The sequence below is a fragment of the Arachis ipaensis genome, chromosome B9 (genome assembly GCF_059453495.1).
Source record: "Arachis ipaensis isolate K30076 ecotype BB chromosome B9, ASM5945349v1, whole genome shotgun sequence".
Lineage (NCBI taxonomy): Eukaryota > Viridiplantae > Streptophyta > Magnoliopsida > Fabales > Fabaceae > Arachis > Arachis ipaensis.
In genome coordinates this window covers 155,042,611-155,070,094 of record NC_142444.1, presented here as the reverse complement: position 1 = coordinate 155,070,094, position 27,484 = coordinate 155,042,611, and the positions used below count along the sequence as shown (strand labels likewise).

The window sequence follows — 27,484 nt, the reverse complement described above, 5'->3', positions numbered from 1 at the left end:
TCCATCCTATTAAAGACTAAATTATCATTTTACTCTATAAATGCCTCAACAATTTATATATTTTTATTCAACTTACACACACCATACTTAAAAAACTCGCTAATTTAAATATCAGAGTCTCTTATGTGTACTCTCATCACTATCCAAAAAGTGAACATAAACACATTCGAATGTGTTTGGATTACAACACATTTGTTTCTCATCTCAATTTCAAGAAATTCTCAGAAACAATATTATTATTTATGTATTATTTGTTTATTTTATATAATATAAAAGATAAATTTAATGTATTTTATTTTTTATTAATCAAATTTAACATAATAAATAAATAAATAATAATAATAATAATAATAATAATAATAATAATAATAATAATAATAATAATAATGCATATAATATTTTTCAATTTTTATTCTAATTTTCTATAAAATAAATAAGTATATTATTAACTGTGCGATTAAGTTTTTAGAAAAAAATTTTGACCTGGCGTCGCTTCTTCTACGTGGATTATAACCATTCGATTAGGACAATTAAATTCCTGTCGAATCATTAAAATGACGTCACATCGGAATGTGTAATGAAAGGTCTCTCTCAACTTAAATTTCAAAGAACCCTCACTCAATTCTCAAAATTATAGAAAACCCTAACATATAAACACTTTTTTCTCTTATATATCGGTGACAAAGAGCTTCAGAGAAGTCGTGAGCTTCAAAATTACAGAAAATCCAACTCCGTCTTCTACTTTCTCATTCAAAACTTGTGGCTTATTCATGTTGTGGTCAAAATATATCATAAGTAGATCAGTTTTTATATCCTCCATATTCTTATTACACATTTTATTAATCTCTTTATCTCCCTTAAGAACATGCAATCCAGTCTCTAAATTAGATGAACTTGAGTCATATGAATACATCTGTTTATAACTAGCATATCCTAGTTTCTTAAACATTAGCTCCAAATATTTGAAATTGACAAGATCAATATCTACTAGAAAAAATTTATGCACATTGCCATCCATGTAACGCAACATCCCACTAGAGTCCTTTTTTAAACTAACTCCCGTAGAGAAACACAAGAACAACCTCATAAGACACTTACATGCAAAAAATAAAAAAAAAAAACTAATAATTAACTGATTACTAACCTAAACATAAATTAAAATAGTATTTTTCATTAAAGTTATTAAACAAACATACAAGAGACGACAAAAATGCGATTTTTGAACACAATTCAAAAATTGATTAAACAAAGGTTACCTCGACAAAAGCGACAGCTACACCACTAATACTCTGTGAAAGCTTTTGTTAGTAGCTTCGTTTCTCCCGTACAGTGTTGTCACGACCACTGCCAAATATTTAAAAATGTTATAAATATGCTCAATCATAGGTAATTTTCACCATCCTCACCACCACCAACACTTTCCCTGATTACCACTGCATCCCCTCCCCATTTCCACAGAATTTGCATCTCCACCTCCAACCTCCACGCGTAGGCATTGTAAGATGAACAGCTTCTGAACTTGTCGTTCTTCTCCGCAAAGATTTTGTGGCTACCGCCACCGCCATAAGCAACACTTCTTACATCGCTAGTAGACTAATTCTGTCGCAAATCCCTGCCAAAACCTTCATCGGTTCCCTAATCCTCCCAATCGTCATCATTCCGGTTGTTTCCTCCTCTGCCGCTGTTCATCGGAGGCTTTCCCTTTCCACAAACGAGATCCTCCCTTCGAACAGGCAGATCGTGCCACGGCTGCCCTTTGCAATTGTGGTGATGCGATCACGGTAGATGGCTTTGGTGTTGTACTTCTTAACTATATCATTTTCCTGGGAAACATAATAAGAGGCGAGGAAGGAGTTAAGGCTATTGTTGCCGCCAGCGTCCATTTTCTTGAGTTGGATTTCGGACCATGCATCCATGGTGACGGGTCGGACAAAGGATATGTGGATGCCGAGGCCCGGTTTGATGGTGTGGCAGTCATCAAAGGTGCGGCGAACGACGCGGAAGCTAGTGAAGTAGATGATGATGCCACGGTCAAGTTCAGGAGGCAATATAGCCTGTGGTGGCGGTGGAAGAGAAGCGTGTGAGCCAACTGCTTCTTCGTGCACCCACATGGTGGTGCTAGTGGTGGTGACGGTGACTGGTGATAGTGGAGAGGAAAAGGAAAAACAGTGATAATCAGGAAATGTACGGATGGGGGTGAGGGTGGTGAAAATTTGGGATTTAGAGAAGAAGATAGAGGGGTTAATTTGAAAATTTTATTAAAAAGTCAACAAAAAATTAGAGTTTAGATATTTTTGTTACACGAAACACATCTTTTATAGGTACAATGTTAGTTTTTTTGTTTGGTAGATATTTTTGTCAGCGTTCATAAAATTCATAAATATAAATGGTAGTTTATTCTATAAATTATTTTAGATATGGAGAAAAGAATGATGTTTTGTTTAAATATGGATTTTTTGGGGTATTTTACAGAATTGTGGAGGTATCAAAAAAGCAGTCCAACACGTTACTTGTGTGTTGAATGGAAGTGCGCCACGTGGCAACACATTACCTGCGTGTTGCATGCGATTGTGCCACGTGTCCAACACATTGGTTGCGTATTAACTCGTACGTTACCTGCCTGCAACGTCCACCCATCTGTATATACACAAAAAACCTCCATTTTCAGATAAAACACACCTCTAAAATTTATATTAAAATTTTTTAGCCAGTTTATTTATCTACTATATTATATTTATTTGATTGGAAAATCATATGCATTTTCTTGTGAAAACGAAAACGCTAAATATGTTACGGGCAAGGATCAAAAGGCATTTTAGAAAGGTATGCCGCTTCACGAAGAACTTTATGATTACCATAACTCCAATTTCTTTCTTACTTAAGAGTTAAACACTTGGTAGGGGACTATGGAAAATCAATATTCACACAAACACTCCAAACAACAAACATGCTGTTGGCGCATATGTGAGAATTGAGAAAACTGAAATTTAATTTACTAAAATATTTCAAAGACTAAAGTATCGTTTTTGTCTTTAATATATAGGATAAGTTTCAAAGTTATTTTTAACATTTAAATCATTCAACGTTTTAAAATCGTTTTAATAATGTTCTATCATTAGTGATCTGTTAATAAAATTGACGGTGAAACAAAATTGAGACAATTTTAAAATGTTAGTGACTTAAATAAGATGAAAAGTTGGACACAAAAATAAGGGCAATTTACGCATCTAAATTGTTTGACCCCCAATATTACGCAAATACATTGTTTCCAAATTCAATACGCAAATGCATTGTTTCACTATTTTATGTAAACCGCTACTGCCAGTAGCGGTTTACAGGTGTGCATAAACCGCTGCAACCAGTCGCGGTTTATGTGTGAGTGTGTGAGTGTAAACTGTTGCTGCCAGCAGCGGTTTACGTACGTGTGTGTGTGAGTGTAAACCGCTACTGGCAGTAGCGGTTTACGTGTGTGTGTGTGTGAGTGTAAACCGCTGCTGCCAGCAGCAGTTTACGTGCGTGTGTGTATGTGTGTAAACCGCTACTGCCAGTAGCGGTTTACGTGTGATGGGCTGAATGGGGCTGCCTATATAAATCATAGAGGGGCCAAATGTGGAGAGGTAGAGTGTTATTCACAAATGGAGGGGGAGGATAGTTTTGTGGCTCTAGTTCACTGCTTTGGAAAAATTCAAAAGAGCAAAAGGCATGGTGTAAAATTCACAGATAGAGAACCGCTTAGTGTTTTTATTCGATCGTCGAATACGTTGGCAGAGATTAAGCAAAGCATATTACGAAAGCTCGGTACGTGTGGGACGAAGTGGGTAAAAAAATTATTTTACAAGATTTCCATTGACGTTGTCTCAACTGGTGTGAGATATGAGACCTTCGTGATCGGGTCGGATGAAGACTTGCAGGTCTTGTTTCACTGCAGGCGTAGTTTTTCGGAGGTGAGGATAACTGAGCGGTTTGCGAAATTGGAAGATGGTGTGGATAGCTCTGGAGCATCGGCACCTAATCCTCAGTCGACCCCAGCTGGTGGTGCATCAACATCGATGCCTGTGGTAGCAGTGGCCGTTCCGAATGCGGAGCCCGAACGTGCTGGGGCTGTTCATGCATATATTGGTCCTGTTGTTTCTGATTTTGAATGCGATGCCGGACCGGATCGAGTTGAGAATGCACTGTTTGACGATGATTAAGATGAGGAGCCTGTCGATATTGGTGGGGATAGTGAGGATGATATTCCAAGAGGTGGACGTTCAGCCCATGGAGGTTCTGGTTCTGCAACACAAGAGTACCCTCCCTACCTCTCTTCTTTGAACTTGGAAGTCGTCGGCCAAGAGCAGAATGTAGATGCAACATTCGATGGGCAGGGGATGCATGATGGGACACCTATGACTGAATTTCAGATTGGCCAATCTTTCCAGAGTAAAGAGGAAGTCGTGTTGAGTGTAAAAGATTACAGTATTCGGCGTGGAGTTGAGTACAAGGTTATGGAGTCCGACAATCTGAAATACCAAGGAAGATGCAAGGAGTTTGGTAACGGGTGCACGTGGTTGATTCGGATAGTCATGCGAAAAAGGAAGAGCACATGGAAAGTTAGGAGGTACAACGGTCCGCACACGTGTATGGCCACATCGATATCAAGCGACCACAAGCAGCTTGATTATCATGTCATTTGTGCGAGAATCTATCCGTTGGTTCGAGCTGATGCGTCGGTGTCGATCAAGGTGTTGCAAGAGGCAACGGAGGCGACTTATGGATTCCGGTCTAGTTATCGGAAGGTGTGGTTGGCGAAGCAGAAGGCAGTAGCGCAAATATATGGCGATTGGGAGGAGTCATATGCTGATCTGCCTCAGTGGATCCTTGGAGTCTCATGCACGATGGAAGGTTCCGTTGCTCTACTAAAGACGTCACCGGTTAGGGTGGGTGACCAAGTTGATGAAGATAGAGTCTACTTTCATCGGATGTTTTGGACATTCCCTCCGTGTATTGAGGCATTCCGCCACTGTAAGCCGCTCGTAAGCATCGATGGAACACACCTCTATGGCAAGTATGGCGGGACATTGTTGTTGGATGCCAGTGGGAAAGAGAAAGCCTCAAACCCTTCCGGCCTCAAAGACGGAAACCGCCAGAATATCCAACTCTGTAGCAACTGGAGCGGGCCCGCAAGATTAGTCACATTTCTGTTCGCTACTCGACACATGCATCGGTACAGCCATGCTAGAGCGGCCGACCCCCAGCTATACCTCCCCATGTCATCAAGGTTTGCCACAAATGGCAACCACTGTATATGTACCCGGTTCACACTCTTGTCCCCAAATAACTGAGTGGATAACAGCATCGTGATGTAGGCCCGTGCGTAGATGCGGACAGTCTCCTCGCTCACATCTGGTGGTAGCACCCTAAACCTCTCGTGAAACCAGGTAAAGTGTACTGTCATCTGCTTGACCTTATTCGGTGGAGGCCGCTCACCGAATAGGTCCTCAAACCACTCCCAAGCTGGTCGGCCACCCTCCATGTATTTCTCAAACTCACCAAGGCAACCACTCACAGCTTCCCCATCCACAGGCAGCCCTAGCTGAAATGCCACGTCCTGCAATGTCACAGTGCATTCTCCGAAAGGCATGTGGAACGTATGCGTCTCAGGACGCCACCTCTCAACGAACGCACTAACCAGTGGCTCATCCAACCAGAACCATTGGCTGTTTAGCCTGGCCAAATGGTACAATCCAGCCCTCTCTAAATACGGGATGATCCTATCATGCAAGGGCATATTCTGTTGCCGTCTCACACTGTATATACACCTAGTGGGCTGCACAGAACAACAAAGATATACAGAGTCCAATTAAATTCTCCTATCCTTAAAAAATTTGCCATAACTAACCGGATACAAATATATTAAACCATCAACAAATTCTCCTAAATAAAAAATAAAAAAATTCCCTAGTCACGATAGGAAAAATAACAACACACATACTTTAATAAATAACAGCCAGAAATGTTAAAATACTATAAAGCTTTAAAATTTAAAACTTCATATCATACAAATACCCTAACCAAACTAAAATAATTCACTAACGTCAGCTATCCCTTTCCCTAACCAGTGAACTAACATCCTAGCATGCGAAGCCTAATTTCAAACTAGAGGGAATATTCTATAAATTCTAATTCGTCTACCTAACCTACAATTTTCTGACTAACATATGCAAAGCCTAGAAAAAAATAAATGTTAACTAACCTCGTCCCCAATAGAACCGGCAATATGCGCAACACCGTTCAGTCGGTACAGGGTCCTGCCTGCCATGATAACTGGCCAGAAGTCGCCGCTGAGATACCTCGGACCCGCTCACAACTTGCTCTGACCTCTCTCTAGAATTTCCTCTCTCTAAAAAACTCCACACACCATCTAAATGCATAATCCGCGGCTACAACCACGATTTATATAGGCAAAGCAGCACACGTAAACCGCTACTGGCAATAGCGGTTTACACTCACACACACACACACACGTAAACCGCTACTGCCAGTAGCGGTTTACACTCACACACAAACGCACGTAAACCGCTGCTGGCAGCAGCGGTTTACACTCACACACTCACACACATAAACTGCGGCTGGTTGCAGCGGTTTATGCACACCTGTAAACCGCTACTGCCAGTAGCGGTTTACATAAAATAGTGAAACAATGCATTTGCGTATTGAATTTAGAAACAATATATTTGCGTAATATTCGGGGTCAAACAATTTACCAACGTAAATTGCCTCAAAAATAATACATCACTTTTAGAAGAATTATCAAATCAAGTAAAATGATAATGAATTTGAATAAAATGAATTGCATTACGAATTCAAGATTTTTTACTCATACTTGTAAAATGACTAGTATATAAACTTTTGAGAAAGAAAAAAAAAGAGCATTTACATATACAATAAAGTATAAATTATATCTTTTTGTCTCTAATATACCGAACTTTTTTAATGTTTAATTTAATTAAACTTTATTTTTAACTTTTAATAAATTTTAACTTTTCTTCAATAATTTTAATTTTTTCACGACAGATAATTATTTAATTTATTTTTAATATTGCTCTTAATAAAAAATAAATTTACTTAGAAAAAGATAATGTGATTAAGAGTAAAATTAAAAAATAAATTTATTTAGAATAAAAATAATGAGATTCATAGTAATTTTCTTAGGTGTAATTAAAAAAATAATTGAATAATTATTTGTAGTAAAAATTGATATTATTAAAGGATAAAATTAAAATTTATTTTAAAATTTAAAATTAAGTTTAACTAAATTAAACATTAAAAAATTTTGGTACGTTAGAGATAAAAAGTATAATTTAGACTTATTGCATATGTACCATACTTTTTTTTTTGTAAATTTATCTACTAGCCATTCTGCAAACATTATATGATGAGTAAAAAATTTTAAGAGTAAAATTTTAAAAAATAAAATTATTTAGAATGAAGGTAACGTGATTAAGTATAATTTACTTAAATGTGATTAAAAAATAATTGAATAATTACATACCATAAAAAATTAATATTATTGAAGGATAAAATTAAAATTTATTTTTAAGTTAAAAATAAAATTTATTTAAATTAAACATTATGATACATTAGAGAGACAAAAATGTATAATTTATACTTTATTATATATGTATCATATTCATTTTTTTCTTTTTACCAGGAAGTTTATCTAATCGTCATTTTAGAAGTATTCTATGATGAGTAAAAATATTAAATTCATAAAGCAATTATTTTTAGAGTAATGTATTGATTTTTGTCCCAACGTTTTTGTTCTATTTAGGTCTCTAACGTTTTAAAATTGTCTAAATTTTATCTCGCCGTCAATTCTGTTAACATATCCTTATCGACATGACTACATTGAGACAATTTAAAAGCATTAGGGACTTAAATATAACGATTTAAACATTAATGATAACTTTAGAACTTACCCCAAACGTTAAGACGAAATAATACTTTACTCTATTTTAAATAGCTCTTTGTGTTCGGTAAATCATGATATACTTTTTTAAATTAATTTAAATTTATTAAAATTAAAATTAATATAATTTTATATATTAATAAATATTTATATTTATTTTTAATTAAATTATTAATATTAAAATTTATTCGTGACCAAATTCTCTTTCTATTTATGTTTATTATTAATCATTTTAAATTTTAAAAATTATTTTATAAATATAATAATTATTATTTATATTTATTAAAATTATTTTTAATTTAATTTGCTAAAAATATGTGCAAAAACTTTTAAAGAATTATTTTTCAAAATTCAACTCTAATAAACAACTCGTGAAATTTACTAATAACATTACTATCCTTTAAATAATCATTATAGATATACTTGTATTTTCATAACTAAAAAAATTAATATTTTGATTCTGATGAATATTAAAAAAAATTAAATTTTTTACCTTTTAAATTTGTTAAAAATGTTTATTTTGTTTTAATTTTGTTACATAAATTTTTAATTTATATCAAATGTACTACTAACAACATATTTTTAAAAAAATTTAGGATTGATTCAATGACAACTTTATAAAAGCTACTTTTAACACAAGTAAATTAGATATAAAGTTTTGTTATTAACTGTTAGTTATTAAATATTATTGTTGGATTGATTCTAAACTTTTTGAATATTTAACTGCTAAGAATATTTTTATACAAAATTAAAATAAAATAAAACTTTAAAATATTTTTAAAAATTTTAATAAATTAAAAAAATAGTCTTTACCCTATATAAAAATATTATGCGCATATAATTTTGACCTTTAAAGATTTTGAATGTTTTTAAATATACGTATAAGAATATTTCTTAAAATTCAATTTATGCATTACAAACTAAAAAAAATGATATATAACCTTGTATATTAAAATATAATATTATAAAAATGTTTATTATATTTATTTAAAATTTAAAATAATTTGATTCAATAATATTATTTTAAAATTATTATTCACAGTTGTTAAAACTTAAAAGTAACTTTTATTTTGTCTTACAAAATATAAATTTACCGAATAAAAAGTATAAACTAAGTTAGTATTCAATAAAAAGTTAGAATTTCGATACTTAGTATTTAATAGATATTGAATTGACTAAATTACCAAAAATAACCATAAAAGATTAATTTGCTGACAAAAGTAACTATAAAAAATCATAACATCCATATGTCTATAATTGATTAGTTTTGTTTGTCAAAAATAACCAATACACGATTGCTCCAATAGACCACAGAGAGAGAAATGTTAATATGACCAGAAAAAAATTAAAGGTAAAATCAAAACTATCAGAGTATAATTTGTGTACGTGGTTATTTTTGTCAAACAGATCTAATTATTTATAGACATATGAGGTGTTATGATCTTTTATAGTTACTTTTGTCAGTAAATCAATCTTTCATGATTACTTTTAGTAGTTTAGTCTATTGAATTGGTTTATAATTGTATTAACAAATAAATTTTATTAATTTATATATATAAATTTTAAAAATTATAAATATAAATAATATATTTTTATACTCAAAATATCCATAAATATGAATATAAATTATTATTAATTAAATACTAAAAAAAATATTTATTGATGATCTAAATATTTATTCTAACCCTTAAGACTTTAGAGGGGGAGGAGGAGAAGTCAGAAGAGGAAGAAGATGGAAGCGCGTGGAGGAGTGAGGAGAAGAGAGAGAAAGAGAGAAAATGGGGTATGAGCTGTGGGGGTAAGTAGTGGAGCCCACCACCCATGTGCCCCTTCTCCTGTCTCCACCAGCTCCTGCCGCTCAATCATTAGCCCCCCCTCTCCCTCTTCCTTCCTTCCCTTCTCTCTCACCCTAGTTGCCAGCACAAACACCAAACAAAACCCTTCTCATCTCTTTTTCTCTCTCTCACTCACTCACTTATACTACTACTACTATACTCTCTATTCCAGCTCAACTCAACTCAACTCTACTAAACCCTTCACACACACACATATACAAAAAAATAATAATAAATAATAATAATAATTTCTCTCTCTTCACCACCACCACCGTTACCTTACCCAATCAACCAACCCTACTGCCCTTCACACTCACAAACCACATCCATGTCTAACACCGACGGAACCTCTAACGCCGTTACCAACATTGACACACACCGTCACCACTCACAGCAACAACCAACTAACGGCGCCCTCGTCGTCAAAAAGCCCCCATCCAAAGACCGACACAGCAAGGTCGACGGACGCGGCCGCCGTATTCGGATGCCTATCATCTGCGCCGCCCGCGTCTTCCAGCTCACCCGCGAGCTCGGCCACAAGTCCGACGGCCAGACCATCGAGTGGCTCCTCCGCCAGGCCGAGCCCTCAATCATCGCCGCCACCGGAACTGGAACCACTCCCGCCAGCTTCTCCTCCGTTTCCGTCTCCGTACGAGGCGGTGCTGGCTCTCTCTCTTCTCCTTCCTCAACCTCCGCAGCGTCTTCGCTCGACCACAAGCCCTTGCTCGCTCCCACTCCCTTCATACTCGGCAAGCGCATACGCACCGACGACGACGCTTCCGCCAAGGACGACGGCGTCTCCGTGGGGCCCGCCGTGGGGTCCTTAGTGGGCCCCGGAGCTCCCGCGGGGCTCTGGGCCCTCCCGGCCAGGCCCGATTTCGGTCAAATTTGGAGTTTCGCAACGGCTGCTCCTCCGCCGGAGATGGTTGTGCAGTCGGCGGCGGTGTCGGTGTCTCAGCAGCAGCAAGCTTCTTTGTTCGTTCACCATCAACATCAGCAGCAGCAACAAGCCATGGGAGAAGCTTCGGCGGCGAGGCTGGGAAATTACCTTCCTGGACATCTGAATTTGCTGGCTTCTTTGTCGGGAGGGCCCGGAAACTCCGGCCGGAGAGACGATGAGCCTCGCTGAATTCGCGGTGGTTTTGGTGGCCGAGATATGAACTTGGAAGATGGTGGTGTTTGTTTCGTATATATATATATATAAATATATATATCTTGTTTTGTGTATGGTTATCTCTTTGTTCGTTGTGTGTGCAAAGCAGAAGATGCTGAGTAAAATTTTTAGGTTTAGGGCTCTTTTGTTTTTAGTTTTTTGAGTGGAGAAGTCCATGAATTCAATTAGGGTTTTTTCTTTTTAATTTAATCCCTTCTGGTTTGAAGAATTAATTAGGCTTTTTAGAAGTTCAAAATTGTTTAGAACTCTGGGGTTTTTGCTGGAAGAGAAGAAAAAAAGATGGGGGGAAGAGAGAGGTGATGGATTTGTTTTAAGTTATTTATTATGATGAAGATGAATTGCTGCAGATTGAGGCTGGAAGCGGTTTTCAGGACCTTGATCATCAGTGTTTGCTGTGTGCAAGTGCAAATGCAGCTTGGAAATTCATAATGTTGGTTGTGATTAAAAGAAAGCAAGGTTCTCCGAGTTGGAGAGACTAATAAGCTTTGTAATGATAATGGGATTGCATTATTGGTTGCTTTGGTTTTTGAGTTTTTCACTTACTCTCGTCCATCATGTCCTAAATCCTAATGGAGTGTACAAGTTTGGTTGTTGTTGCAGCCAGCTCAAGTGCAATTACTAGTAGATTTAGTGTTAATGGTGGTCAAGCTCAACTCAACTTTGCTCCCAATTTGTTGGAGTACACAACTCAACACAACACACCACACTACATTCCAATTCCTGTGAAAGAATTCATGTGTTGTTCTTGTTAATGATATGGGTTTTGGCACAGCTTGATGGATGGTGAGTGGTGTGGTGAGTAGTCAATGCTATCCTCTCTCTCAATCTCTCTATCTCTTTCACTTTCACAGCTAGCTCCTTTGCTGGTCTTAAGTTGTTCATCATGATGTTGTTTTCTGAGGTCACTATAGTGTGTGTGAAAGACCAGTGTTTTGATATTTATTATCTACAATTCTTAGCCATTTCTTAGATTGATGATTATCAGCGTGAGAATAATGCTTTTTTCTTGTATATGTAAGAAGTGGGATTGTTTTTTGGGTTTGCCAGTGATGTGAATAAAAACCCATCTTGTTTTTTCTATTCTTTATTATTATTGCTATCTCTCCCTTGTTTGATTGATTCTTATCTGTCATTTTCTATGTACTTATGCTGCAGCTAGCCAAGACTTTTTCAATAATTTTCTTTTCTTTTTTTTTTCTTCTGTGGCTATTTTGGTTCTGTTTGCTTTATGTTCTTAATTCTTATGGCCAATTTTGACCTTTTCTGAAGATGGCCTAGCTGTATTTAATAACCCAGTTGCGTCTGTTTTTGTAACGTTCGTCATCATGGTTGGTGTTGGGTTTCATGCTAGTTTGTGTCATTTCCATGGTACTCTTTTTTCTGCTAGTTTTTGTCACTTCCATGGTAGGGTACTACTATATTACTTCTTGCTCTTTTCTGGGAACTTGTAGTCTGGCTTTTCAGTATTTAAGGTAAAATAAAGTTATTGGGTATTCCCAGTCTTAAATATGTAACAAGAAATTATCAAACATTCATGCTCATGGTATGGTTACTATTTTTGACGTTTCACCTTTGGTTAAAAACCAAGCCCATGTTGGTACATTTGATTCAACAATATATATAGACACACACACACACACACACACACACTGGTTTTCATTCTGATATAAGAACTCAATTTTTATGGTGCCATATTAATAATGACATATTTAAAACTGGTTGTTGTTATGTTATGACTTTGGCTTTTATTGCCACACCCTTGGAAACTACCATGTGCCTCTGCTCCCTCGCTTTTCCCCCCATTACTGTCTATTATCTTCCCCACAAAACAAAACCACACAATGCTCTGAGCAAGTTAGCATTGGAAGGAAAAAATAGAAAAGGGATCACCATTGATCTTTTGTGTAACTTACACAATTGCTTTTAACCTGTGACTAATTTGGTTGGGTATTCTACTTCAATCTTCCTCCCTCCAGATTTAAATTTCACTCATAGGATGCTTGGAATCTTTTGAAGCATAACATAAAGAAAAATGCCCCCATCTTTTCTATATTGGTGAGTTGTTTTGACTTGGTATATTCAGACATTAATGTACCAAAATAATTAATCTTCTTATCAATAAGGAATTGTAATGATATATCAACCATGGCTATGCATTTATATTTTATACTTATCATATGGTCTCATATTCAAACTTGGTACATGGGAGTGAACAACAAGAAAATAATACGCCTTTGATGATGATTCAGTAGCAGTTAGTAAAAAAAATTCTATGTAATTGGGTTGACCAGTCAGGCGTAGTTGCATTCCCGGAGTGAGTAGATAAGGGTCAAGGGAGGGATAGGGAAGGGGTTGAGTGTACCAACTCATCATTTACTTTTGTGTGTGTGGATTATTGGTGGGGTTTTCAAATTTAGCAATGCCAACATGTTTTCTTAATTATTGCTGAACAGAAAGGTCAGCTCCCAATAATTGATGGGTCCCTGGAATTTAATGTCGAGGTAAAACAAGTTAAAAACCACGTTAATGATTTGAGGCTATATTTCAAACATGGACATACGAGCTTGCAAAACTGATTCTGGGCCCACTTCTTTTATTTTTTAAGGCCGTTGAGGTTGGGTCACCTATTTGGGCCATGCAATTTTCAACGCTATTTTTGTGGGCCGAATCCAAATCTAAGATACATCCCCTTCTTTTGGGTTTCTCCTTGGGTAGGTTAGAGTTTTACGTCATTTTTATGGAAAGTTCGAGGTTGACCGTTTTCTTCTATTTTCATTACTCAAATCTTCCTTATCTTTTGTTCTTAAACCCCTTACCTCTCAATCAACCCTGTAAGGAAAAAGAGTCTAACAAAGAAAATTCTAGATGACATATTAGAAAGTAATTTGGAATTGATTAAAGCATAAGCACACTCCACGGATTCCATATTTCCCTTTTTGATAACATTTTAGACTTGCGTTTTTTTTATTTTTTCAAAACAACTAATGTAAGAAGCTTTTGTGACAAACTCTAAAGATAGAGTTGAGAGAACAAATGCGAATGAAGGAAAATAATCACTAAAAACTGTGGATAAAGTATATAAAGGTTAATTAATAGAAAAGGCTATTATTCAGAATGATAGTCATACAAAAGGACCAAGTTAGTGTCATTTGGAGACAAGAAAACTACCATTTTAGTTAATTAAAAATATCATTAGTGTCCTATCTCCTATCTCATGATATACCTGATACCATACTAATCACTTGATTATCACAATTCACGTTTAAATTATGTAACTGAGAAATTCTGTAATAGACATAAACCACTAATAAAAATATAAAGTTTTTGGAAAAAAATCTAATAAACTTACATGTAAAAATTAAAATACTAAATAGAAACAATATTGGATACAATTCATCTTTATGTCAAAATCTATAAATATATTGTTGTAACTTTTCAAAAACTTATTTGATATATTTTTTTGAAAGACCTATAAATTCATCAATTATTTGACATTTTACTTTCTTTACAAATATATGAATCCATATCAAAATTCACTATTAATTTATTATTCTAACCCCCTATCTCTTGTTTAGGGATGACAATAGGATTTTATGGGATACAGAGTCTCCCACCCCATCCTCATTTAGTAAAATATCTCTCTTCCTGTTTTATACTTGTTATAAGTCTCATTTATTTTTCTACACAGAGGAGACAGGTATCCACCGTTATCCATGAATATTATGAAATTTAATTTTTTTTTTTAAAAAAATTAACACAATCATAATAAAATCTTATATAATTCAACTAAATATGTCAAATTAAATACAATTTAAATACAAATTTAATATAATAATATACACATAAAATTTTTAATATATATACTATTTGTTTATATTAGCTAAAATCAAGCTTATCAATAAATATTTCAAACTGTGATTCAATAATAAAATATTTATATTTAAAAACCTTATAAATAATAGGTAATTGACTGACATAGTTTCAGACTTTCAGTGAGGTAAGATCTTCTTGTACAAAACATTTCCATAGACCATAGTGATAACAGAACTTAAAAATTAAATCCATGACCAGTTAAATCAATGACGCAAGCTTGCAAATGTTACAACTCACAGTGTGCAACAACACCTAACTGCAAATTTCAATCTAGAAACTAGAAGGTGTATTTTAAATTGATTTAATTTAAATATTTAAATATACATTTAAAAAAATCTTAAAATTAGTTTTGATAGCATCATTAATTCATTATTCTTTCCTTCTCTCTTATTTTCCTTTCATTTATGCCGAAATTAAAAATTCATCCAACATCCATCTCCTCCCCCTCCCCTCCCCTCCCCTCCCCTCCCCTTTCTCTTTATTATACATTTAAATCTTTTTATGAACTAAGTCTTTTTATAAATCAAGTCTAACCAAATTAAATAATAAAATTTAAAATAATGTTAATTATAAATTATTATTATTATGTTAGACTATTAAGTTTAACCTAATTAACAAAAAAATTTAGAAGTATAACATTCTTCTTGTAATGAAAGATTTTTTTTTTATCTAGTTTTACTTTGTATTAATTATTTTTAATATTAAAAGTGAAAACCTTTGCTGCTTGGCACCATTCACTGATGGCAACTGATTTTTGCTCTGAAAACACTTAACTCTACAAAAGATAGTCGAGAATATAAATAAATTTTTGCTAAATGAAAAACTTATACATGCTACCTAACGGAACAACTATTAGTTGAAAAATTCCTTAGAAATAGTTACAATTTCTTCTAGGATTTAAATCTGTTTTCATTCTAAATGTCTGTTAAACACTAGAGCACAGCATACAGACGAACTAAAACTCTTAATAAAAAATGGTCGTATGAACAGGGTTTTGTTTTCACCATTTTAGCAAGGCCAGGATTGGCATACAAGATTATTATTGATTGAATCGTTCTTATATTCTAATTAATGATAACGAAAAGGTTTATTTGATAAACTAATTTCTATAGTTGACATATTCCCATGTTAAATATGGTGTTGCGTAGCACTTGCAAGTTGCAGCTGAACCTTTGCAGATGTTGCACTCGCAATTTTGTCAAATCGAACCGATACAAAACATAATTTATATAGCATTTCATGATAAATACATATTCTAACTAAAGAAGACGAAGATCGATATTCATAAGGAACCTAATTAAAAAACATTAAACATGAAGACAGTTACACAGAATCTATAAAACACAAAAAAGCAAGGCACTACATTGATGATAATTAAGTTATGGATTCAAGTGTAGGAAATCCTTCACCAAAAAGGTACCCAAAATGCAAACCATCTTTAAGTGATTATAGGCTTTGGCTTAATTAAGCGCATTTCAGATGAGCAACTTGGAAGACCAAAGTGGTACGGTGAAACTATGCTTTCATGATAGAGGTGAAAGCCCCTTAGATATGAGTTTTGAGTTAAAGGCCGATGTCTGGGCATGCCATCACTGGAGCTGTCAATATTAGGAAAATCTATGCTGCCATCATTTAAGTTACATAAACAAAACTTGCCATTCGGAGCCAAAGCAAGAAGAACATTTCCCAACATGTATATAGGCCATAATGCTATGTATGAAGGATGACGAACTAGTAACGGGTGGTGGGGGATTATGGCCAATTTAGTCCAAGATTGAGGAACTCCATAGTCCTTCATCAACCAGATAGTCCAATGAGTTTTCTTAGTAGCATAACAAACAGCAAGACAATCCCTCAAGATACCCAATTTGGGTTCCACCTCGTGATCATCATCTGAATCCTTGCTGGGAAGGGAAAACTGACAATAAGTCTCTCTCACCAAGTCAAGGGAAAGAACCCACACAAAACTAAGATAGCCGTGAAGAAGCCAATTAAGAGTGCCAGTGCCACTAAGGAAAAGCCCTTCAAGATGCACCATATGACCCCTGGGATTGGGGTCACGAAGATCATGGGGGAAATCCTGGATTGTTCTCCAGGTAGTTTTTGGGCCGAATGTAAACATTTTGGTGACGGATTCGCCTGATTTCTTATCCACAACCGCGAAAAGCTTATACTTGTCATTCACATGATCATAACCGAATCCGCAAATGGAGAAGAGACCTCCAATTTCAAGCGGCTGAGAAGTGAATCCGGTGCAGGGGTTCCACAGCATGGCACGATGGCCCATTAATCTATCCTCATGCTCTTCATCGTGCAAGCACAGCAATCCATTGCAAGAGCCAATGATGAGGCGGTAGCATCGTCCCTCATAGGGAACTACTTTAGTGGGTTCATGGGGAGGGTTCTCCATCACAGATCGTACGGAGAAAACTCCGATTGTGGGGTATATGTAGGCTTGGCTATAATAGGCCATAAGTGGGTGGGTCAAGGCTGGATCCACCGCCATTGAACGCCGAAGGTGGTCCTTGGCAAATTGGGAACTGGAAATTAGGGTTCTCCATGAACTGCAGACGCTGTTCCTTAATCGAACGAGAGACCTCGCCGGTATCCTCAGCAGGACTTCCGCTATGAGCTCGTCCAGAAGGATAGGCGGTGGTTCCGGCAACCCCCCGGTGGTTGTGACAACCTTCTCCTTCCTCGGAACATCATCATCATCATCAACATCATCAGGAATGGGACCCGTCCTCATACGTACGAGGAAACTCCACAATACAGCAGGAATAAGAAATCAAAAACAATATAATTAGTTAATTACTAACAATTCTACTCTCAGCGGTATTGCCATTTAATTTACAAGTTCTATAAGAAGAAAAACAGAGGCCTCAACGTTTTCAGTTGAAAAAGAAAAAAAAAAGAGTAAAAGAGAGGCTTACCTACAGGAAGACGGCGCCGGCGATGGTAAGAGAGGAAGGAGGCGTCAACAGGAAGAGGGCCACAAGACACGGGAAGCGAAAGATCTGTGCTGGCGTTGGAGCTCCAGATCTATCCAATCTCTTCCAAATACTAATTTAATATAATAATATACACATAAAATTTTTAATATATAAATTAAAATAAAATAAATTAGAATTACATACACAAGTGATATAAGATATTTAAATAAATTTGGTAATGAGTTATAATTGAAATAACGGAGGTTGGGATTCGATTCTTTTTATTTTGGGTAAAAAAAATAAAAATAAAATAAAAAAAACATTTGATAGCATCGTTGTAAGAATTGGATCGGACCGGTCGGTTCGACTGAAAAACCGGTAAACCGGACCTGTAATCAGTTCGGTTGAGTGATGTAACTGGATAAAGAAGAGAGTCGTTTTCGAATCGGATTGAACCGGCCGATTTTGATGAAAACCGAAAAACCGGCGGTTTCTGGTTAACCGACCAGTTCGAAAATGTTTTTTTTTATTTCTTTTCCAAAACGACGTCGTTTTGGTTTACTTTTTAAAAAAAAAAAAAAGGAAAAGCCCTACGGGCTACCAAACCCTACCCCACCCGAGTTTCCACTTTCCCCTTTTCCCCTAACCCTAACGGCGCCTAACCCTATCAGCCCTCCGCCTCACCTCACTCACCCAGTCGCCAGCCGCCCGCCGTCATCCTCTTCGTCTCACCGCCGGTCTGAACTCTGAAGGAACCAACTCAACCAAGGAAGTAGGAACAAAACAGAGACAGACCCGCGGCTGTTAATCATCGCCGTCACCGTTGCCGCCCTGTCGCCCTCGCCCTTGCTGCGCCGTCGCCCTCGCCCTTGCTGCGCCGTCGAACTCGCCGTTGTCGCGCCGTCGCCCTCGCCCTTGCTGTGCCGTCGATCTCGCCCTTGCTGCGCCGTCGAACTCGCCATTGCCTCGCCCTTCTGCTCTATGACTCTGTCAAACAGGTTAGCTCCAGTTCTGTAATCTGCTTCTGTTCTGTTCTGCACTTGAAGTTTAATGATTGTTTTGTGAAATGCATTACACCCGCTCTGTTCTGCATTACACTTGTAAACTTACTTTTTTTCTGCACTTCTTGTTGACTTGCTGTTACAGTGTTCTGAATATGCTTGTTGAAATTTCTGGGATGAATATCCTTGTTGAAAGCTTGAATCTTTTTATGTTATTTTGTTGATTTGTTCTGTGTTTTACATGCTTGTTAAAAACTTAAAAATTTGTTGTTTTGTTGATTTGTACTGGAAATATGAAATATGAATTATATGCTTGAAATATGAAATATGAATTATCTGTTGTTTTGTTGTTTTGTATTAGTTATATTTAGACTTTGAAACTTGGTTGTTTTTAAAATGTTGGTGAAGAACTAACATATGTATTTTGAATTTATTAAGTTTATGACTATTTTTAGTATTTTATATTTTTTATTCATGTGAAACCGATTTTACCGATTCAACCAGCGATTTATCGGTTGAACTAATAAACTAATGAACCAATAACATGACCGGTTCGATCACCGGTCCGGTTCTTACAACTATGCTTGATAGCACTAATGAAGCGCACGTGTGACAGTGCGAGGACTCACCAACCATAGTAGCTTACTGGCTTAATAACTTTGATTTGTTGGAGTGTGTAACACGATGCGTACTTGCGTAGCATTTGTGAAGAGTGAAGACACACGTTCTATTTTGAAAGAGCAAAGTTTAGCTGAAGGCCTGAAGCAGAAGCAGAAGTAGCTAAGCAAAGCAAAGGAACCATGAGGAGATGGTTGACTTTGTCAGCAGCGTTTTCTTTTATCCTCTTTCTGTATTTTCCGGAAGCTTCTTACGGTGTTTCACCTCCTATCACGCTGCTCCGAAGCCGCAAGTTCGCTGAAGAACCTCCCAAGATCCTCTCCAATCAGGAACTCTGGTTCAATCAAACCCTCGATCACTACTCTCCCTATGTACTCCCCTCTCTCTCCACTAAATATTCCATCTCTTTAATTTTCTTACTGTTTCTATTTTTGTACTTTATTCTTATCTTAAAGAGAAACAGATTTCAAATATGCTCTTGCTGATTTTCTCTTGTTAGGGTTCAAAATGTTTCTTGTATTTATGAACAAATCAGTTAGTATGTATTTAGATATAAATACATAAGTCCTTTCACGCACTCTCAATGCATGTATTTAAACATGTATCCTATCGAGTTGCTGATTTGGTAACTGATTTTTTGCGTGTAGAATAGTTGATTTATGAAATTTCGATGGTGTTGATTGCGCATATTTCTTGTGTTTGCGCTGATTGCAGGATCACCGTCAGTTCCAGCAACGATACTATGAATTCCTTGACTATTTCAGGATTCCTGATGGACCTATCTTTTTGATAATATGCGGTGAAGGTCCCTGCGGTGGGATTGTTAATGATTATATTGCTGTAAGTGTTCATTTTTGTTTGTTATTATATGTTTCACTGGCAAGACTCTAGTCAATGTAGATGAAGATTGAAGATTGAAGTTAGGATCAAAAGTTGTAGCTTTGACATAGGCACTATGTTGTGATCAGTTAACTTTTCGTTTACTCCTAAGAAAATGATGTGACTTTGGGGGGGAAAAAATTACCGGTATGAACAAATTCTCATGCCTTATTGGGTGTATAGGTATTGGCAAAGAAGTTTGGAGCTGCTATGGTTACTCTTGAGCATCGTTATTACGGAAAGAGTTCTCCATTTAAGTCTCTAGCTACGGAGAATTTGAAATATCTCTCTTCCAAGCAGGCACTCAATGATTTGGCTGCTTTTCGTCAGTATTATCAGGTTAGTTCCCATCCCCCAACATGCACCATGCAAGCCGGGTCTGTTAATATGGTTTAAGACAATTCCGTGATAAAAAGACAAATTATTCAAATGCCCTCATTCAATAAATGTTCATTGGAATCATTATCATTTTATTTGTTTTTTGCGGTACTTTTGTGCAGGATTCCTTGAATGTAAAGCTTAATAGAACAAAAGTTGAAAGCTCCTGGTTTTTTTTTGGTGGCTCATATTCTGGTGCACTCAGTGCATGGTTCCGTCTTAAGTACCCCCATCTAACATGCGGAAGTCTTGCAAGTTCTGCAGTTGTTCAAGCTGTATTTGATTTTACAGAATTTGATCAGCAAGTACATATTTTGATTTTGATTTTGAGGCTATCTTCTTTTGTTCTTAAGCCTATCTTATATAAACCATTCACTGCTCCCTTTATTAATTTAAGCCAAATTCTGATTGAGTGCCATATTTTGCATGCAGATTGGTGAATCTGCAGGTCCTGAATGTAAAGCAGTATTACAAGAAACTACTCAACTTATTGAACAAAAACTTGCAATCAATGGAAGATCACTGAAGGCATCTTTTGGTGCTGCTGATGTATGTTTTTCTTACTTCATTACTCTGTTTTTCAGAGAAAGTTTACTGTAGTTTGTCCAAGGATAGGAATCTTGTTCACAACTAGAGTTTCTAATCTGATTCTAATGGTGCTTGTTGACCTTTGCTCTATTTTGTAGCTTGACATTGATGGAGACTTCATGTATTTTGTGGCTGATGCTGCTGTTATAGCGGTAATTATTATGATTCTTGCTGTTTTTCTTATTCATTGCAATCTCTTGTATTCAAATTCCCTATGCTGTTTCCTGGATTTTGAATATTTCAGTTTCAATATGGAAATCCGGATAGACTATGCAAGCCTCTAGTTGAAGCAAAGAATGGAGGAGAAGATTTAGTGGTATGCTTTACTGTCCAGCTCTTTGTTTAAGAATATTATGGAACTATTAAACATCACTCTTTTTTCCTTTTCTTTTTTTGGTTCCTTTTTTATTTAAATCTTCATTTGAATTTAATATTCTCTCTCTTTGTTTCTCTGCAATTTTCTAGTGATGTAAAATTCATGATCATGTGTTGAGTTTTCAGTGAGAGAAGTTTACATTTAATAGCACATTCATGTGCTGAATTTAATACCCTGTTTCTGTTGCAATCAACGGTTGCCTTCTTTCAATAGTACATTCATTTCTCAAGATGCCTCTGATCTCCCTCATGGGTCCAGTTGTGTCGATTTTCTTTGATAAAATCTAATGGAACCCGAATTTCAAAATGCCAGGATGCTTACTCCAAATACGTAAAAGAGTACTACATTGAGACCTTCGGAACCAATGTACAGATTTATGATCAGGAGTTCTTGAAACGCACTGATGTTAATGATGACAGTTCTGCTAGATTATGGTGGTTTCAAGTCTGCACTGAAGTTGCATACTTTCAGGTGGCTCCCTCAAATGATAGTGTCCGCTCCTCAATAGTTGACACAAAGCAAGTACCTTATCGTTATCCTATGTTTATATCTACGTGCACAGGCACATACATTTGCTATTATTGAATATTTGTATTTATTAAATCTTTTTCTCTTGTGATCTTGTTAATTGGTTCAAATTGATTTCTCATGCATTGCAGATATCATTTGGATCTTTGCAAAAATGTATTTGGACATGGTGTCTTTCCTGAAGTGGATGCAACTAACTTATACTATGGTGGCACAAAAATTGCTGGTATAGAAATTTTCCTGTGTCTATTTTTACCATATTCTTTTTTATTTATTTTCTTTCCCTTTGTTCAGTGATGTTTACAGAATTTATATCAAACATCACTATTAATTTTCTTCAACTCTATTTACTACTTCACTATATATACAGTCCGTATATCTCCTTTTGCTGAACCATTCATGTCATTAGATGACCAAACATTATTTTGATCAGGCCTTGATTATTACTATTTACTATTATTCCAAACCTGAACTTATCACTTTGAATATGAATTTTTCCTTTATATGGCATGTTATGTCTGTCCAGCACACCTTAAATTCCTTTGTGGTTCTTATGTGTATGAACAGGTTCAAAAATAATATTTACAAATGGCTCACAGGATCCTTGGCGGCATGCATCCAAACAAACTTCATCCCCTGAGGCTGACAGTGAGTTTATCATTTTAGTCAATAAATTCTTCATTATTGTCATCACTTCTGCAGTATGTCAAAACTGTTTTCTCTCTAGTGTTTTACATGATTTTATATTTGATGTGTTACCTAGTGTGAAAAATGACTGGCTCATTTGCATTGCATAGTTATGATTATGTTTATTGTACTTCTTTTTGCTGAATGCTACTAAATCTCTGTTAAATGTTTCAGTGCCTTCCTACCTTATCACGTGTCACAATTGTGGCCATTGCACTGACATGCGAGGTTGTCCACAGTCTCCTTTGGTCATTGAAGGTATGCATCACATTAAACGTTTGCCTGCCAATTTAGAAAATCCAACTTTTTTCGCTGTATGAGGAGATGCAATTGTATTGGATGATCAGATATTCACTATGATCCTTCTCCAATGCATCTAGATAATTTTAGTTTTATTTTCATGCCGCTGGACACAAATGTGCTTGGTTGCTTTTCAGGTAACGAGCAGAACTGCACCTCACCGGATGCAGTTCGCAAAGTAAGGCAAAAGATCGTCGAACACATGGATCTGTGGCTTTCTCAGTGCCAAGACACAGGAAGGAGTTTCTTTTAAATGTTGATTTGGTGCATACACGATGTATCATAACTCATAAGTTAACCTGAGAGAAGTAAACTCCTACGAAATATGTTGCATTTACTCACGTTTGGTATGAAGCGACCAAATCTAAGGTAGACACATAATGCTTTTGTTCAAGACTTTCTTCTATTTTATGTCTAGCTCAAGATATATAATAAGAATCAATCTCGGATATAGGATATAGAGAATTTACTAGAAAGAATTGGGAGGAAAACTTGATAATATAACGACGTGTGAATTTTGGAATTAGTTCCTTCTATAGATTAGAAATGATTGATAAGATGAGATTAAAATTAAGAAATTTATTTTTTATACTATAAAAACCATAAAACGAGTACAAAAGCCAAAAATAATGATTCAAATATTATTTTTCAGGAAAAGAATCAGAATTGTTACAGGGTTCGTAACATTTCTCCGACGTATAGTTCGTTGAGGATATGGTCTGTTGTTGATCGAAACTTTTCTTCTGGAGCACGTAGTCGAAGTGAAATGGATATTTTGGGATACAATTTTGTTAGTGTTTTTTTCATCAAAAGCTTTTCCACAGTTATGGTCGGAGTTGAATAGGGAAAAGGTGAGGTTATACTGCAAAAGATTTTATGCTCAACTTAGCAAGCGTTTAAAAGATATAACCTAAATTTATATATAGAATTTTAGAAGTAAAAGGACAGAAATATAAAAGAAAAAGTATATGGAACCAATTCCAAATCAGTCAAGAATGGAACAACTTAATTAATTATAAATATAATAATTAGTTTTATTCATTTATAATTTTAAAATATTTGTTAATAATTAAATTACCACATTCAAATTTGAAAGGGAGATACGCTCAATAGCATTGCAGGAGACAATCACGAAAACTGATTACGTACCTTCCGTCTCTTCTTTCTCCTTTCCTCTTCAACTAGCGCCGTCTATCTGTTCTCTCCCCCAAAAAGCAAAGCCGCCAACCTCCTCCATCCAAGGCACCTCCCAGTGCTCCGCCATCGGTAACATTCGGTACGTGCCGCCATTAGCGGTGCTGAGATTGTTCGGGGTGCGACACGTTTCCAGGTGCGGTGCAATATTTCACTATTCTCCTCATTAATTTCCTCCATCGTCTTCACCGAATAACTCAACCGGTGTCTCCGTTGTCACTCCTCCACTGTGCGGGCCGTTTTTCCTGCACTAAGAAGCTGCCGTTGGTGCAACACGTTCCCGGGTGCCTTGCAACCTTTTATGCTTTTCATCATCAATTGTTCCCACTGTCTACATCAATCATTTAACCCGTCGCTCCGTCGTCGCTTCTCCACAGTGCGTGCCGCGTTTCCTCTACAAAGAAGCGGCCGTCGCGGCGCAAAGATTCCGGAAAAGAACATTCTTCATGGACCTTTCAATCCCGGAAGGTGAATCGAATAGCACATTGATCAATACTAACGAAGGCAATGGGGAATTGAGTGTCGATGAAGTTGTTAATCAAAAAGGTTCTAAGGTATGTTGTATGTTGTATAGGTTAGTCTTCAATTACATGAGATTTTATGAGAACGTGATCTGTGAATGTTTCTTGTTCATGATATTTAGATGTTTTTTAATTTTATTTATTTGGAAAAATGTGGTACACTGATGTGGTTAGTGGACATATTAATAAGGTATACTTGTAATTGAATATAGCATTCCTTTGTATACTTGTAAGTTATAATGTGTGGCATCAATCAAATAAGATCTCTGAAGGCTATGCTTAGCTAATGTCATTGAAAAAAAAAAAGATTCCGAAAGAGAGAGACATAGATAGTGAATATAGAAATACATTGTGTTGTGGAGAAGACATGTAAAATCTTTTTGCTTGAAGACAAAATTTTGTGTATTTTATATTATTCCTAAATTTGTGAATAGAAAATATCCATTTCCATCTCTCTACTGTTGTATTTCTATGTCACAATTCATGCAATCATTTAAAAGTTGTTTATGATTCATTGATGCCTAAGAGAAAGTTTATGAAAATGTGTGTTGTGAATGTTTCTTATTCATGGTAATTAGATGTTTTTTCATTGATTTTTTTGGGGAAAATCTAGAGCAATGAAGTGGTTAGTTGAGATATTAATAAAGTATGCTTGACTCCTATATGTGTTTTCTTCTATGTATTGATATGCTTTATTGGATTGCTTCATTATATAGTAATGGCCATAAGTTGATTAAAGTTTTTTTTCGATGGTCTTTAATTGAAGGTCTACGAAACTATCGACGTCATGGTGACAAGAAAGGATGAGTTGGAATTAAGACACGAAGTTTGAGTTATTCCTTATTGTTTGTTAACACGTTATAGTTACCACGTTAATACTATCTTTAATTCGTATTTGATTCTATGAATTGGCTTTATAGTTGTCAGATCATAGTGGGATCAGTGAAGAGGAAATCCTAGCCATAGAAATGAGTTTTGATTCGTTGCATTCGGCACATGAGTTTTATGTAAATTATGCAAAGAAATTGGGTTTTGTAACTAAAGTCAGGAACACGAATTTCGACAACACGCGGAAGGACGCAAATATACCCGTTAATCAATCTCTTCACTGCACTCGAGAGGATTATCGGGAATCTCAGGTTAAGGCAGCAACTCGGTCAAACAGAATAACAGCCACGAGATGTAGAGCAAGGATGTATGTCATGCTGGACAAGGAGAAGGAATGTTGGGTTGTGTCCAGGTTAGAATTGAGGCATTCTCACCCCTGTTCGGCTAAGAAAGCTATCCACTATCATGAGTATAGGGAGTTGACCATGCATCCTAAGTGCGTCATTACGGATAACAACGAGGCTGGCATAAGACCCAACAAGACATATCTAGCACTGGCAAACGATGTTGGTGGGTCTTAAAACCTGAGTTTCTCAGAAAAGGATGTCAGAAATTACATCACAAGCAATCTCTGATGCTCCGATGACAATGCAGACTTCAAGGGATGATGAATTATTTCGTTCGAATGAAAGAGATCAACCAAAGGACGGCTGAAGAGTAAGAGACTTGGAGTAGAGTTGGACAAGTCAATTAAGAAGTCAATGCAAAAAAGGAAGAGGAAATCACATCCGGTATGTGTTAGAAGTGACGTATATTTTAAATTTTTCTTATGAATGGTGTTCTTGATTCATATATGTTGTTCTCTTTGTGTTGTGTATCTTGTAGGATGATGTTGACCTTCAGACAGATAATGATAATGATGGTTCTGTAAATAAAAGATTTAAGGACTCTACTATATGGAATTCATCGGATGGTGGCGGATTCATGCACCTGTTGAACTCTTTTAGGCATATATAGTTAGGTTTCTTGGCGTGAGTGTTTTGTCATTCTTAGCTAGATTTCTTGGTTCCTTAGACACAACTGAATAAACTCTTCCCTTTTTTGTTTTGTCACTTGCATTTATCCTGTTATGAAGTGTTCATTCAAAGAAACAAAAGCACAACTGTTGTTATCTTTTCCCCATTTATTGTTTATTATGGTTTTAAAGAAACAAATTGTCACATATTTGTTCCAAAAAAAAAATGCTGGAAACGGTTGAAGAGTTTTAAAAAAAATAACAAAAGGCATTCACATCTCAATGAAGTGCACGCAGTTGTTAATGCTTAACACATGAAACAAAGAAACCATATCCAAAACCATCAATTTTACAATGAGAAGAAACATCCGAGTGCCTATCTCAGAAGCACCATCCACTTAAAATCTTGGATAAAGTCATCGGTACCACCGTAAACGAACCGGCCATGTAGACTGATTACGACCGAAGGCCGTGCAATGCTTAAAGTTCCAGTAACTTCACAATTTCAGCAGTAGAAAATAATGATAAAAAAATAAATAACGCCTCCATTTAGTTAACACCACGCTAGTGAATGAAAAGAATTGCCACTTAAGCATAGGCATGAACAAAAGGGTTATATACACCGATCAGAGTTGACTAAATAGTATAAATATGCAATGCATTGCTTAATGAACTAGTGACATCCACAATTTGAAAACTAATTGCTTGAGAATCCTGAATTACTTAACATATGAAACCTGCTGAGGAGTATCTAACAAAACACGAGCCACTCACTTCTCAATAAAGTACACACAAGTTCAAATGC

The 27,484-nt window shown here is 36.0% G+C and overlaps 5 protein-coding genes across 6 annotated transcripts; 3 read left to right on the top strand and 2 right to left on the bottom strand.

Moving 5' to 3' along the window:
- Window positions 1–3,635: 3,635 nt before the first annotated feature.
- On the top strand, window positions 3,636–5,008 carry LOC107616212 (uncharacterized). The gene is made up of 3 exons (XM_016318201.1): window positions 3,636–4,177; window positions 4,226–4,884; window positions 4,992–5,008. Exons 1-3 carry the CDS (start codon window positions 3,636–3,638, stop codon window positions 5,006–5,008), a joined length of 1,218 nt encoding a protein of 405 aa, XP_016173687.1.
- Window positions 5,009–5,038: 30 nt separating this feature from the next.
- Window positions 5,039–6,301, bottom strand: LOC148546878 (serine/threonine-protein phosphatase 7 long form homolog). The gene is made up of 2 exons (XM_088499414.1): window positions 6,236–6,301; window positions 5,039–5,809 (listed from the first exon to the last, which is right to left on the bottom strand). The coding sequence occupies exons 1-2, from the start codon at window positions 6,299–6,301 to the stop codon at window positions 5,039–5,041; spliced, it is 837 nt and encodes a 278-aa protein (XP_088355540.1).
- A 3,368-nt stretch (window positions 6,302–9,669) lies between these two features.
- LOC107618453 (transcription factor TCP7) lies at window positions 9,670–12,040 on the top strand. Its single transcript, XM_016320535.3, has one exon. It carries the CDS (start codon window positions 10,115–10,117, stop codon window positions 10,913–10,915), a length of 801 nt encoding a protein of 266 aa, XP_016176021.1. The 5' UTR covers window positions 9,670–10,114; the 3' UTR covers window positions 10,916–12,040.
- Window positions 12,041–16,026: 3,986 nt separating this feature from the next.
- On the bottom strand, window positions 16,027–17,909 carry LOC107618633 (F-box/kelch-repeat protein At3g23880). 2 transcript variants are annotated; one of them, XM_016320746.3, is made up of 2 exons: window positions 17,767–17,909; window positions 16,027–17,595 (listed from the first exon to the last, which is right to left on the bottom strand). In XM_016320746.3, exon 2 carries the CDS (start codon window positions 17,580–17,582, stop codon window positions 16,272–16,274), a length of 1,311 nt encoding a protein of 436 aa, XP_016176232.1. In that variant the 5' UTR covers window positions 17,583–17,595; window positions 17,767–17,909; the 3' UTR covers window positions 16,027–16,271. The 2 variants fall into 2 exon arrangements, with proteins under 2 accessions (XP_016176232.1, XP_088354594.1); XM_088498468.1 differs by having other exon boundaries at window positions 17,771–17,908.
- Window positions 17,910–19,350: 1,441 nt separating this feature from the next.
- On the top strand, window positions 19,351–23,515 carry LOC107618243 (putative serine protease EDA2). Its single transcript, XM_016320255.3, has 12 exons — window positions 19,351–19,756; window positions 20,100–20,225; window positions 20,448–20,603; window positions 20,765–20,947; window positions 21,075–21,191; window positions 21,329–21,382; window positions 21,475–21,546; window positions 21,919–22,124; window positions 22,266–22,360; window positions 22,702–22,782; window positions 22,996–23,079; window positions 23,259–23,515. Exons 1-12 carry the CDS (start codon window positions 19,568–19,570, stop codon window positions 23,372–23,374), a joined length of 1,479 nt encoding a protein of 492 aa, XP_016175741.1. The 5' UTR covers window positions 19,351–19,567; the 3' UTR covers window positions 23,375–23,515.
- Window positions 23,516–27,484: the final 3,969 nt, after the last annotated feature.